General features: G+C 50.4%; 6 protein-coding genes across 6 annotated transcripts; 2 read left to right on the plus strand and 4 right to left on the minus strand.

Annotated features, from left to right (window-relative positions):
• Window positions 1–370: 370 nt before the first annotated feature.
• On the minus strand, window positions 371–1,412 carry Asppvi_011290 (peroxidase; the record flags this gene model as incomplete). The annotated part of the gene is made up of 2 exons (XM_043307121.1): window positions 371–1,235; window positions 1,303–1,412. The coding sequence occupies 2 exons, from the start codon at window positions 1,410–1,412 to the stop codon at window positions 371–373; spliced, it is 975 nt and encodes a 324-aa protein (XP_043163056.1).
• A 967-nt stretch (window positions 1,413–2,379) lies between these two features.
• Asppvi_011291 (uncharacterized protein) lies at window positions 2,380–2,817 on the minus strand (the record flags this gene model as incomplete). Its single annotated transcript, XM_043307122.1, has 1 exon — window positions 2,380–2,817. The coding sequence occupies one exon, from the start codon at window positions 2,815–2,817 to the stop codon at window positions 2,380–2,382; it is 438 nt and encodes a 145-aa protein (XP_043163057.1).
• A 367-nt stretch (window positions 2,818–3,184) lies between these two features.
• On the minus strand, window positions 3,185–4,399 carry Asppvi_011292 (3-isopropylmalate dehydrogenase; the record flags this gene model as incomplete). Its single annotated transcript, XM_043307123.1, has 3 exons — window positions 3,185–3,401; window positions 3,455–3,872; window positions 3,928–4,399. 3 exons carry the CDS (start codon window positions 4,397–4,399, stop codon window positions 3,185–3,187), a joined length of 1,107 nt encoding a protein of 368 aa, XP_043163058.1.
• Window positions 4,400–5,273: 874 nt separating this feature from the next.
• Asppvi_011293 (HSP70/90 family co-chaperone CNS1) lies at window positions 5,274–6,678 on the plus strand (the record flags this gene model as incomplete). Its single annotated transcript, XM_043307124.1, has 3 exons — window positions 5,274–5,571; window positions 5,638–5,910; window positions 5,963–6,678. The coding sequence occupies 3 exons, from the start codon at window positions 5,274–5,276 to the stop codon at window positions 6,676–6,678; spliced, it is 1,287 nt and encodes a 428-aa protein (XP_043163059.1).
• A 1,416-nt stretch (window positions 6,679–8,094) lies between these two features.
• Asppvi_011294 (putative endo-1,4-beta-xylanase) lies at window positions 8,095–9,516 on the plus strand (the record flags this gene model as incomplete). Its single annotated transcript, XM_043307125.1, has 5 exons — window positions 8,095–8,141; window positions 8,191–8,347; window positions 8,412–8,544; window positions 8,593–8,706; window positions 8,768–9,516. The coding sequence occupies 5 exons, from the start codon at window positions 8,095–8,097 to the stop codon at window positions 9,514–9,516; spliced, it is 1,200 nt and encodes a 399-aa protein (XP_043163060.1).
• Window positions 9,517–10,131: 615 nt separating this feature from the next.
• On the minus strand, window positions 10,132–11,790 carry Asppvi_011295 (DUF2841 domain-containing protein; the record flags this gene model as incomplete). Its single annotated transcript, XM_043307126.1, has 5 exons — window positions 10,132–10,634; window positions 10,693–10,878; window positions 10,928–11,407; window positions 11,459–11,663; window positions 11,728–11,790. 5 exons carry the CDS (start codon window positions 11,788–11,790, stop codon window positions 10,132–10,134), a joined length of 1,437 nt encoding a protein of 478 aa, XP_043163061.1.
• Between the last annotated feature and the right edge of the window lie 1,856 nt (window positions 11,791–13,646).

The following is a 13,646-nucleotide window of genomic DNA, read 5'->3' on the forward strand; positions in this document are numbered from 1 at the left end:
CATGATCATAATAAAAGTAAATGCTATGAGTAATAAAAAGCTCGACAACCAATGAATTATAAATGCTAGTGAAGCGGAGGTGCCGTTGATGCCGTTCGTCTGTGCGGCTGCAGGGATACTTTACTTCCCCGCATTTCATCTCCCCTTTCCCCGGCTATATTAGTACTGTGTCTTCCTTCTATTGTGCTTGAACAGTTCAACATTCTTGTGATGGTAGAAGACTCGATTTCGGTCTAGAGCAAATGAAATCAAACATGGTATTGTATGCGTCTAATCTATACATGTACATGCACCCGTGATCTAGGTTATCTAGTCCGATCCTGTATCAACAAAAGGAAAGATTCTAACATATTAACAGGAAGAGGAAAGTTTACAGCTTAGCCCGAGGGCATCCGCCCTGCGCCGCCGCCGTCGCCACAGGACATCCACCCTGAGCACCCCTGGCCGGCCCAGTGGGGTGATTGCTCTTCTTCGGCGCAGAGATGTAGCCGCCCTTGACGTTATCGGCGTTGATGACGCGGTCCTTCTCATCACGCTTGATACCCAGCTCCATCAGCTTGGCAAACGCCTTGGCGAAGTGGTCGAAGAACAGGTCCTTGTCGGCCGCGTACTTCTCCACCCACACGCGGAACGCGGGGTCCGTCTTGAGCGCGATATCCGTCGGCAGCATCATGAGCGGCTCGTCGCCCTCCTCCGCTTCTGGGTCCACATACACAAACTGGCTGATCCCGTTCGGCAGCGTCTTCGGCTTCCAGTCCAGCTTCAGCAGCAGGTTGAAGAACTGGTTCGAGAACCGCGTCGGGTTGTTCACCCACGGGCCCTGGAACCCGCTGCGGTCGATGTGGCATCGGCCGAGGGTATGCCCGCCCGCCAGCGCCACGATCTCCTGGTCGTTGAAGCCCATCCGGTAGAAGACGGCGCGGAGGTGCTCGGCGCCCTGTGCCGCGTCGGGCAGCCGGCCGCGCGGGGGAACCTTGGAGTCGTCGACGAGGTCCGTCCGGCCGGGCTTCCAGACGATCGAGGGGCCGCCCAGCGCTTCGATGGCGACGACACCGGCTAGTGTCCACAGATCGGCGTATGTGATCCAGGGGTGTTTCTCCTTGACGGGCTCGAGGAAGGCCCGGCCGTGCTGGAGGCCGGCGTTGGCGGGGTCGCCGCCTTCGGCTTCGTAGCGCATGCCTGCGCCGTTGGAGCCGCCGGTGTCGGTTTCGAGGTCATATGTGCCTGCGGAGTGCCTGATAGAGAAGAAGCGTCAGTGGCGAGTGGGATAGACCCTAGGGAAAAGAGGGAAAGAAAACGAACCATGCGAGTCGTACGAATACGGGTCCTGCGCTGCCGTCGTCATAGTCGGGTTTCTTCAACTGAGCAATGATGTCCTTGCGGACGGCGTCATAATCCCCCGGTCTGCTCATTTCGGCCGATTGTGTTCTTTCTGGGGTATCGATAGGTGGGTCAACACACAACTGCCTCTACAGGTCGAACGCAAATTTCAGAAAAAAGAGACAGAACACGATGGGTATCGATAGTCAAAAGGAAAAGAATGTACAATGAAAGAGAGGAAAGAAGGTCAAGGCCACTGAGCCTGGGAGGCGTCGACTCTTTTTCTTGTCAGTTGTCGCACATGAAGGACAAAAGGGAGTGGATCCGCGGACCGAATCAGTGCAAAGATTCTGGCCGATAAGTGTTCAGATGCCGAGGTCCATTTCATTTGGTCCCAGCAGGAATGATCTGATATATCTGCTTGATTACTGGCCTTTTTCTTCGCGGGATCTGGACCGGATTCTGGAAACATCTGGGGAAGCATCGCGAGATTTTTTCGCGTAGCTGATCATCCGGCTGTACGGAGGATGCTATACTCTATCGCGTCAGTAGTCAAAGAAATCAGCGACTACCGCGAGAACGACCAGAACGAGATTACGGAGTATAGAATTCCCTTTGATGATTAGATTGATATCATCCTTGTCGTCGGATGCTTGTGAGTGCTGCCAGGGGTGTGCTGGGAATCCCGATCCGAAAGTTCTGCGCGATTCAACCTCGGAACTTTGATTCCGCTTTTTTAGGATTCACAAGTCACCAATGCTACTATCTATCTACCTGCAGTGGATATGACGATTTAATTCAGCATTGACTATCTATATGAATACTAATGGTCAAATATCTCATTTATAGAGATGGGACAATCTCTAAAAGGAATAACCACCCAATGGCTGAATTTGCCACAGAGACATCCACCAAAATTCATCGGCCAATTACGGACAACAGGAGAACATTGCCACGTGAAATTGATGCTATTTTCAAGTCTGCAATTTTAAAGATGAAAGCATAGAGCACCAAAATTTGCATTGATGTCACCAGGAATACTCATCAGTCGCCCTGCCCCTATCCCCATACTTTGATATCTACTTTTTTCACCAACTCCCTTCTCATCGCCTTATTCATCACCTCTAGATCCCACACTCTCTTCCTCCACCGTAAATTGACTGCATCCGCTCGCTTCACCAACTCGCCAAACTCCTTCCGCATCCATTCCCTCTCACTCTTCAGCCGTCGCGCCAGCCGCGTATACCGCTTCACCTTCCGCTCTAGCATCCGGCGCTGCGAAGCCTCCGTTCCCTTGATGATGTCGATGACGCTCTCGATGGAGGCTGTGTGCTCATCGCTCAGAGTACCGTTTTCGATGTGCTTGGAGATGCAGATGAAGGTGGCTGTGATGTCGGTGGCGATGGAGCAGAGGAGGGTGCGTTTGGAGGAGCTATCTAGGTCCGGGAGGGTTTGGAGGCGTGAGATGTAGGATGTGTGTCTGATGTCTTTGGTCATTCCGTAGTGATTAAATAGTTGGAACTGTAGAGTGTAGATATAGAAGGTAGGTGAGGTGGTATGTAGATATAGCCATGCCTTATATTATAATTTATAACAGATTGTTTAATTCCAGCATCTCTGCTTTTTCGTTATTGAATCAATATGTAGAGGACATGCCATGCAAAACAGAATAAGCAATGTTTGAACTCTGGAAAGGATCTCTTTGTTCACTCCCGTCACTTGATTGCGTCCATTGTTCTGGTGAACCAGAAATGAGGCTCAAGTTTCGTCTCACTACTGGGGGAAAAGAGTCTAGACTCACGAAGATTCTTTCATGAGTCTGTCTTAATCGGAAGCTTCGCTGAGCCTTCCGGAGCCATCAGAGTTATGAGCTACCCTGCAGTGCAGCAACAATTGCATCCCCAACTTCATTCGTCCCCGATTTACCTCCCAGATCAGGGGTGCGGATCCCAGCATCCAGAACACCCTGAACTGCCTTTTCGATCTGTTGCGCCTCGGTCTCCATATCTAGCGAATAGCGGAACATGAGTGCCACGCAGAGGATCATGGCGACCGGGTTGGCGATGTTCTGGCCTGCGATTCTGCAGATTATTGTCAGCTTGCTTCATAGTGAAACAGGAAGGAAGGAACGTACGTCGGTGCAGATCCATGTGTCGGCTCGTACAGACCATTGGTCCTCTTTCTCGTCTCGCTGGGTAACCCATCGAGACTGGCGCTGGGAAGCACGCCCAGTGTCCCGACGATCGAACCGGCCTGATCGGAGATCATGTCGCCGAATGTATTGTCGGCCAGAATGACGCCGTTCAAGGCGCGCGGGTTGGTAGCTAGGATCAGCGACGCCGAGTCGGCCAGCTGGTGCACGAGCTTCACCTGGGGATACTCAGTCGCCATTGTCTTCTCAACGACGCGCCGCCACAGCCGCGAAGAGGCGAGCACATTGGCTTTGTCCAGGGAGATGACAGGCCACGGAGGGTTGTGGCGGAGGGCGATCTCCGCAGAGAGACGGGTGATGCGCTGGACCTCGCGCTCGCTATAGCCCCATTCGTCCATTGCTGCGGAATAGCAGAGTCAGTCTCTAAAGCTTACTGCTTGTAAATGACGACGTACCGTAGTCTTCTTCTTCAACCTTCTTTCCGAAATAGGCTCCTCCGCAGTTCTCTCGTACCACGACGAAATCTACACCTTCAATAACTTCCTGGCGGAACGGGCTAAACTCCTTCGCGATCGACGCACTCGGCGAACTGGCCGAGCACGGTCTGAGATTCGCGTAGATGTCCATCACCTTGCGCAGCTGCAGCAGGCCCCCTTCAGGCCCGTCAAGTCCACGACGGATATGGTCCCATTTTGGACCTCCGACTGCTGCGAAGAGCACGGCGTCGGATTCCAGAGCGGCCTTTTTGACTTCTTCTGTGACGGATTTCCCGTGTGCGTCGATGCTGCAGCCCCCGATGAGCTCTTGCCGGAGGTTGAACTTTCGGTGCTCATTCTCAAAGACTTCCAGCACCTTGACCGCTTCGGTCATGACCTCAGGACCGATCCCATCGCCGGGAAGGACGAGAATGTTATAGGTAGTCGCCATCTCCTTGATTTAGTGCTGATAAGAGGTAAGTGCAGGAATTGATCAATGTCCAACGAAATACCACAGAGTAGATTCAAATCTTGATGGTTCATGGAAAAGCTGTATCCTGTCGACAAAGAAGAATATAAGCATAGTGTAGCACCTGTATCGGCTATCGGTCTCCAACCGATGCTGCGGGGTTGACGAGACCGCGGGGTTCGTCCGACTCAGTCCATTCAAGAAATTATGGACTGAGTTGTACGGCATTATCTTAAACGGCACATCTGAAGCTAAGAGGCGTGAAAAGAATGGACGCTGAAGGAGCGATGTGGCTTGTGCTAAGGCACTGTCAACCGTGGCTCCAGCAGCTGATCTGATAAACATTGGAGTCAACCAGGGATGGTATGTTTATTTCAACGACTCAGCAGTCAGCCGATTGGAATGAAACGGTAGGATTTCGTACTCCAATGGCATCTCATGAAACAGCTGTCTATGGGCATGGATAATTGCATTGTGATATAGATGTACCCCCCGCAAATGTCCGGTACCGGGGGGATGTGCAGACGGTAGACGAAATTTCAAAATGCCGGATAACTTGACATTTCCGACCCATTTATGAAATTTCCGATTATCTTTCCAGCAAGACTCATCATCCATCTACATAGCTACCTGCCGCTGCCCTTGATGTACGGAGTAGCTCTGAGGTATCTTAGGGACGAACAATGGCGGAAGGACGGCTCACCGCCTTCTAACTTCAACGCAACAAGGCAGAAGGGCAAACCCTATCCCCTCTTGTTTGCAACGTTTGTTCTGATCGGCGTTTGTCAGGTATTGATTTCGGGAGACTTTTTTGATCAAGACTTCGAACAGTTGCTTATTCAACACAGATAGCACGATGGGTCAAATAGAGGAGCTTCCAGACGACTTCGACGAGCGCCTCAATCTCAACGAACAGCCTCCAGCTACCGAGGTGCCTCCCAGCAAAATCTACAATGACGGCCCTTCTCCCGCCGTGGAAGAGACTCCCTTTCCGATCAACGAAGAGAGATTGAAGGAGGTCGAAAATGACCCCAGGGCACCCAAGCTGCCGCCGGCCATGGCGTCAGTTAAGTCGCATACGTCGGAGGAGCTTTGGAGCATGATGAATAAGACCCCGCTGTTCATGACGGATATTAATCAGGCGGGCGACGAAAGTAAGCTTATCCTCCCCGGTAGATGGAATTTGCATGACAAAGACTGACGATGCACTCGCTGCATAGATGGTGAAAATCCCATGCTCGATGCCCTCCAAGCACTCCAGAACGAAGGTACCCGTGGCGAAGTCGCCCAGAGCTACCGCGAGCAAGGCAACGAGGCAGCAAAAGAAAAGAGATGGATCGATGCCAAGGAGTTCTATACCAAGGCTCTTGCGGTGGTAACAAGTAAACTCGACAAGTGGGATAAGCCGGAAGATCCTAAAGAGGAGGAGAAGCTCCTGCGGCAGGTCGAGGAGGCCTCATACATCAACCGCGCCCTATGCAATCTGGAACTGAGTATGTCACTGCATTATGGCCACACCTGGCACAAGTTGCTAATTTGGCCCAGAAAATTATCGTTCTACCACCCTCGACTGCGCCTCTGTTCTCAGGCTCAACCCGAAGAATATTAAAGCTTATTATCGTTCCGCGATGGCGCTTTATGCACTCGACAAGCTTCCAGAGGCCGAAGATGCCGCTTCGCGGGGTGTCGCCCTTGACCCCAGCAACAAGTCGCTCCAACAAGTGGCCGCCAAAATTGCCGATCGCAAGGCAACTCTGGAGCGTATTGCGGCGCGAAAGAAGGCGGAGGAGGAACGGATACAGAAGGAAAAGCTGATTCTCAGTACTGCACTACGTGCCAGACAAATCAGGACTCGCAAGACAGCGCAACCGCCGGACATGGAGGATGCACACATTCGGCTGACTCCCGATCCCTTGTCTCCCGAAAGTACCCTAGAGTTCCCGGCCGTGCTGCTGTACCACATGGACGCCCAATCAGACTTCATTAAAACGTTCTCTGAGACGACATCTATTGGAGATCACCTGGAGTACATCTTCCCATTGCCATGGGACACCAAGCAGGAGTATACGATTAACAGCGTTGATTGCTTCATGGAAACCGTGACAGGGGGACTGATCAAGGCCGGCAAGAAACTACCACTTCTGCAGATCCTTAGCGGGGGCAAGGTTGAAGTAGTCGACGAGCTTGTCAGGATCTACGTGATACCGACCTCCAAGAGTGCAAAATTCATTGCCGAGATGAAGGCCAGAAAAGAAGGCTGATCCTTAGGAGTACAACCGGTTAGAATTTCCGTTGACCGGCGCATTTACTTCAGGGATGCACTGGCTATTGCACGTGCAGTAGTCCGTCAGACTGAATGCTTCTGAGCTCACACCGTGGCCTAGCAGGCTTAACGTTGGGCAACATCCCGTCTATCTGTCTACCCCAGGGAAGAGACGTTGCTCTCCACATGCTGCACTCCGCAGAGATTCATGTTACCGTGTACTTCTCGGATCTTCGATACCTGAATATCCTTGGGGTACCTTATAACTTCAATGATGTACATAAAGCCATAGGCTGTTCTGCAGGCTGTATTTCTTCAGCCTGTACGGACAAACTGCCGAATGGCGTCGGAATCGTGGGCCGAATATCCTACGTAACGAACTTTTATGACTTTATAGGATGAAATAGATTAATCCCGCTTACGTTAGTTCGCTATTGACGAAAGTCGTGTCTCTCTAAGTCTCCGACTAGAAGCCAGTTCATTTAAGAGTAAATTGAATGGATGCTCAGCCACTCCTTTGCCCCAATTTATCCAGACAAAATGCGGGGGAGTTCCGTTCCTTCATCCCCTGAAGAACTCCACTTCTGGAGAAAGGGATGTTTATTGGATCACGCTTCCTCGTTTGACGTGCTGAAGCTGAATAGTGGAAGTCGGCATTTGCTGTTTGTACCAGGTCCTCTTACAATGTTGATCATGGTTCGCTTTCGCGGTTGAGGTCTCCTCGTTAACTCAGACGTTCGTGTCAGTCTCTCATTAGCATGGGTATCAAAACATCGATTGTCGCACTTGAAGTGACCCCTGAAACACCCTAAATTCCTTGTCAACAACACTAACTTGTCTGGTCACTCTGCTGTAGAAGATAGATTAATCACACTCCCTACACAATCTTCACTGACCCACCTTCCCACTCACTGCAAACTAACATTCGTCAGCAGTCTCTTCTGCAAGCCATTGTGTTTATTTTCCGGCTAAAAGCTATCATTGCTTGATTTGTTTAGAGACTATTGGACAAATAGGGGGCTTCACTGTTTCTTGGCCGAACTCGAGCCGGTCATGCTGCCCCAAAGCGATGAAGTTGGTGTGGTCAATGCCTTCCTGCACCAATCTGCCACGGTGCCTCGCCCCGAACAGGCCACACGGCCCTCACATTATCCTTGACCTGAAGAATATATCAAGGAAATTATGCCGGCCGTCGAGCGTCGACGACATTAGCGCCGGCTGAAGTGATCTGGATCAATCTGGACTACGGAGTATTGAGAACCATGTCTTTCTAGCCTGGTCCTTGGTCCTAGAATCATAATAGGCTTCGTTCGTATAAGAACGGGCATCCAGACCTGCGCAATGGAATTGTTTTGCGATTGAATAGACTAGATAACTATCCTTCTTGAACTCGTATCTCAAAGTACTTTCCACGATGGTTCATTTATCTTCAATCGCAGCGGCCCTGGCTGCTCTGCCTCTGTATGACTCCCACTCGTCATGAGAAGAAACAGCTCTGACATCGCTTTAGTGTATATGGAGCTGGCCTGAACACAGCAGCCAAAGCCAAAGGACTAAAGTACTTCGGCTCCGCTACTGACAACCCAGAGCTCACGGACACTGCGTACGTCGCTCAACTGAGCAACACCGACGACTTCGGCCAAATCACGCCGGGAAACTCCATGAAGGTTTGTTTGCATCTTTTCCCTGGAGCAATTGCGTCAGAGGCTAATTGCTTTCTTTGACGGACAGTGGGATGCCACCGAGCCTTCTCAGAATTCTTTCTCGTTCACAAATGGAGACGCCATTGTCAATCTGGCGAACAAGAATGGCCAGATCATGCGATGCCATAATCTGGTCTGGCACAGTCAGCTCCCGAGCTGGGGTAAGCGGATGTCTCGTTCATTCTCAAATTCTCTCTAACGGTTGACAGTCTCTAGCGGATCGTGGACCAATGCAACCCTTTTGGCCGCCATGAAGAACCATATCACTAACGTGGTCACTCACTACAAGGGGAAGTGCTATGCATGGGATGTTGTCAATGAAGGTCGGTTGCTCCATCTATCCTTTAACAGGACTCCTGAAACTGATCAAGCCTGGCAATCTAGCCCTGAACGAGGACGGTACCTTCCGTAACTCCATCTTCTACCAGACAATCGGTGAAGCATACATTCCCATTGCATTCGCGACTGCTGCGGCAGCAGATCCCAACGTGAAACTCTACTACAACGACTACAACATTGAATACTCCGGCGCTAAAGCGACTGCTGCGCAGAATATCGTCAAGATGATCAAGGCCTACGGAGCGAAGATTGATGGCGTTGGTCTCCAGGCACACTTCATTGTCGGCAGCACTCCGAGTCAATCGGATCTGACAACCGTCTTGAAGGGCTACACTGCTCTCGGCGTCGAGGTCGCCTATACCGAACTTGACATCCGCATGCAGCTGCCCTCGACCGATGCAAAGCTGGCCCAGCAGTCTACTGACTTCCAGGGCGTGGCCGCAGCATGCGTTAGCACCGCCGGCTGTGTGGGAGTCACCATCTGGGACTGGACCGACAAGTATTCCTGGGTTCCCAGCGTGTTCTCAGGCTACGGCGCCGCATTGCCTTGGGATGAGAACTATGTTAAGAAGCCAGCATACAATGGCCTGATGACGGGCCTAGGAGCAAGCGGCTCCGCAACGACCACTACCTTGACCACCACCACGCAAACCACGACTACAACAGGTGCAAGCTCTACTGGAGTCGCTCAGAAATGGGGACAGTGCGGTGGTATCGGCTGGAACGGTCCAACAACTTGTGTCAGTGGAACCACTTGCCAAAAGCAGAATGACTATTACTCACAGTGCCTGTAAATGGATCACTGTCCTAGCAGATCCATTTCTTTGCTTTTTTTCTCTTCTTGTAACTAGTTGAAATAAGCCCAGCACTTGCAAAATGAATTCATTTGGACATCTACTTTAATTTTGATTAGCTTCCCTGCTGAAAGTCAACCAGGCTTGTTCATGAAACATTCATACCTCTTATATACAACTTTTGCAAACGAAAAAGGTTATCTATGAAAGTATCTCAATTGGTGGACTTTGCTTCGAGCATCTTAGAGCGGGGCTCAAAGGCAGCTTTAGATACCTCTTCTGGAAAGTCAGGCGCACGGCCAGCGAGGAAGGTGTCGTCTTCTGTCACCTCCCTTCCAAACCAAAACTCTTCTTTTCCTTCTCCTCTACCTCCTTCAAAATGTTTTCAGCCGCTCGAACCAATTCTTAAGATTTGACTATTTTCAACCACTATTAAATTCTCTATATGAGGTACAATGATGAACGAGAATATGCGCTTTGACTTGTATCAAGTCGCCCGCCTAATGATCCTTAAGAACCGGCACCAAGCTCTATGTGCAGCAACCTAAGTCCAACCAGCAATCCTCCCAAAGAMAACTTCGAAGGCAGCTTCATCAGCCTCCCAATAATCGGACGTCAAAAGTCAAAGTAATACGGGTTCGGACAACTCTCCGTACCATGGCCAGCAACGCCCATGTCGGGCCCATGCTGATCTTGCTGCCCATGGCTGACATTCGGTTCATGATAAAATCGCAGAGGAAAGGCGTGAAAGTTCAACGGGACAGGTGGAGGAGCATGGTGGAAGGCATGAACCGCTGGAATGCTTGCAGAGAACGGATGTTCCCCTTCGTGAACCCCTTCCGGTAACTTGGGAGTTGGTAATGCTGCGGAGGCATAGGAATCCGGGTTGGCGTGCATGATCCCATGAACGCCCTTCTCGCTTGCTGTATCGGTATGACTGGTGAAAAAGGCTCCTGTTGACGGAAAGACCGATGTGTGGGACTCCATGCCATAACCGTCGCTCTTGTAAACTGGGTTCACGTCTGCGTTCACCACTTCTGCCATGGGAGAACCAGCATGCCTCAGAACTATTTCATCCGGCAAGTGTGCCCGAGAGATATACACAACTGCTTGTTCATCTGTCAAGAGATGAGCGTGCCTCTTTCTATGTTGATATAAACGTCAAGTACTACGTACCGAGATGGTCGTCCAGGTAATTCTCCTCTTCTTCTCGGACGCGATAGATCTCATCCAGGACCTCCAGACGGTCCGGGGGTGAAATCTGACGGCGGATGGATTGATCGGCCTCTCTAAGCTTCGCGACGGTGATGCCACGGCATTCGCGGAGCTCGCAGAGAATGTGTACAAGCAATCGAACTCTCTCTGGTACGATCAGCTCCTGAAAACTGACAAAGGCTTCGTTATATCTTACCCGCTTTGGGAAGATGGTCGGGCTCTTTATGTGTGACACCATGTGGCCACCAGGCTGGCTTTGTCATCTCTGGATCGAGCTGTTGAGAGATACCAGCGATAAGCTTTCGCCCGTTATAAGGATAATTGACTTGCTTTCGGGGCTCGACAAGTTTGACATATGCTTTAGCGATAGTTCGACAGTTGATTTGCTGCAGGCTTTCGAACGCTTTTCGATAGTATTTTCGCAGAAGCCTTCTGTCTCGGAGCGGCAACATTGCTTTCTGATGGCAAGTGATGTTCAGTGGCACCACGCATTCTTGAAACACTTTCCTCCTTTTTGCCTGATCGCCCTGATCAGTATGTATCTGCCCAGCTGTGCCTCTTTGCTCCGACGCCTCTATATTGTCCTGTTCCGTCACGTCATTGGCCTCTCCTTTCCCAAGCGACTGTGGCGACAGCGGGCTTCTTCCTCTGGCCGAAGGTGATTCGTGGGTGGAGTCTAGCCCTCAGTCGTCAGTCGATTTCTGTTGTGAGAATCTGAAGGTCTTACTTGGGCAGGGAAACAAGCTATCTTTGTTTGATATTGTCACTGCTTCCAGAAAGTTCTCCATAACGATGGGAGACAGGATGGTCTGGCAGCTATGCGCAATTGAAGGGGAAGTTTGCACCCGAACTTCGCCATTGCCATCAATATAAATGATGGCATAATGGCCATACGTGAGGCTCCCGAGCTGGACATCCGTTGACCCTGGCGTCTGCACCAGCTTGAATCAGCTTTTTAATCAAGAAACTAGCTTCTTGGATGTTCGGTATTTGTACCAGCTGTTGCAAATAATCGAATTTGTCACCAGTCGAGGATGGTGACTTCGAGTCCTCTAACATGAGAACGCTAGTCAACGCTCCAGGTTTCCCTATGCCAATAAGGTGCGAGAGAGCAGGTGGTACCTACTTTCCGAAGACATGTCTTATTAAGCAACAAGAAAACCGGGCACAGAAGAGATCGTAGCAACGAGAAGATCCTCGAACTGGAGTCCACAAGGTTTATCTGGGCCTCGAAATTGTCGCGTGATGCTCCACCGTGCTTTATACGCGCGAAACAACTCTGTTTAGAGAGCGCCTGTCAACAACCTACGGAAAAAGCAACCTGCACTCTCAGACCAAACCCGTAATCAATGCATTCATGAGTCTACCCTGGCCAAGACTGCCTCATTGCCATGCATACATCTATGCGGCACAGCGGTGCGCAGGAGCGCCCCCCTCAGCTGCATTGGGCTTACGAACTAACGCTCTTCTGCGTCTGACGATCTCCAGAGGCCAACTGACTAGACACTAGATAGCGAACCTCGCAGGAGTACAATCACGTATTGATCAAGCCGACTTCACCTTCTTAGAGTAAGTACGACTCGTTGGAGATCAATAGTTCCATCGATGACTCTCACAACATTGGTAATTATAAATCTGCCCTCGCCGGCCTGCATCACGCGAACACGGAGATCAAGCGTTCGACTTGCAGAAGACGCGGCTGATCTGCTATAATAGTGGACTTCCCAATACGGCCATGTCCAATCCATGATATCCAATCATAGGTGTGAATTGGCGAGCAGCTTCTTTTCCAATGGGGCAAAGATAGGTGTATCAACTATTGATCGACAGCAAAATTAATGGCGGAACTACTCACCTGTGATGGTTCCGGAGTCATATACCCTGTCCTCCACGGTCCAATCTTCGAGCTACTTCTATATTAAAGGCTGTGTTATCCCGGGACCATGGATTAATGCTCCTTGCATGAGCCGCTCGTATCCGCTGTTAACGCGTAATATGGCGCTGAAGGATTCAAAAAGTTAGGGCGCTACGTGGCCCATGTTAACAAAAACAGTACTTCAGATGGAAGCAAGACTTTGCAGTCGAGATGCCCTGATGCTGTAACTTTATCCGGTGAGTACACCTCTCCCATCACATGGACTCATATGCTTCTTATCTGAAGGGCCGAGTCAATATCGCTTTAATTGACATGCCGCAGCAGCAATCTGTCAATGAGCTGGCTTAGACTTACATATGTTGAGAAACGGAGACCATCGATGGCAAGCCTTTCCATCGGCCCAGCCCGCCTGCGGCGACTTCTCGAATGACAGATCAATAAAACCGACCAGACAAGGGTATTGTTACCTGATTTAGACACTTGGAAGTCGGAAATCAAGGCGAGGAAATGGAAACAGGAGACAGGAGAGACCTTGGTGTGTTTTGTCAAGCTCTTAATGGCTATGTGCCATCCTTGGGGAATGATGTATTGATGATTGATGACGCATGAAAGATATGATCCATCATATATCAGCTGTCACTGTCAGTGTAGCCGAGGACCCACCACGGCGGATCGGGCGCAGGCCTGTGGATGATGAAGTTCTGGAAAGTTTTCAGCATCAATAGAGCCTTCGCTTATTCCAACCAGTCTCGGAGAGGTAAGGGAAGAATCTTTGCAATGGACTTGAAGTGATAGGTACTTATTAGATACTTTGGGCCCGTTCATCTACATTATAGCATAATGTTGCATCCTCGATAGGTGCAGTCGATGATTGACCTGAGATGTCTCAGTTTGACTCTTTTAGGTAAGCCGTGACGATGTAGCCATGTCCTTTGTAAAAAATACAGAGCAAATCTCTGGTATTCTGTATTTTACCCGTCTGAGAATTCTATCGCAATCTCTTTCTTTCATCCTTCTATCGTCCAGTTCGATATATCAG

The sequence above is a fragment of the Aspergillus pseudoviridinutans genome (assembly GCF_018340605.1).
Source record: "Aspergillus pseudoviridinutans IFM 55266 DNA, scaffold_9, whole genome shotgun sequence".
NCBI lineage: Eukaryota > Fungi > Ascomycota > Eurotiomycetes > Eurotiales > Aspergillaceae > Aspergillus > Aspergillus pseudoviridinutans.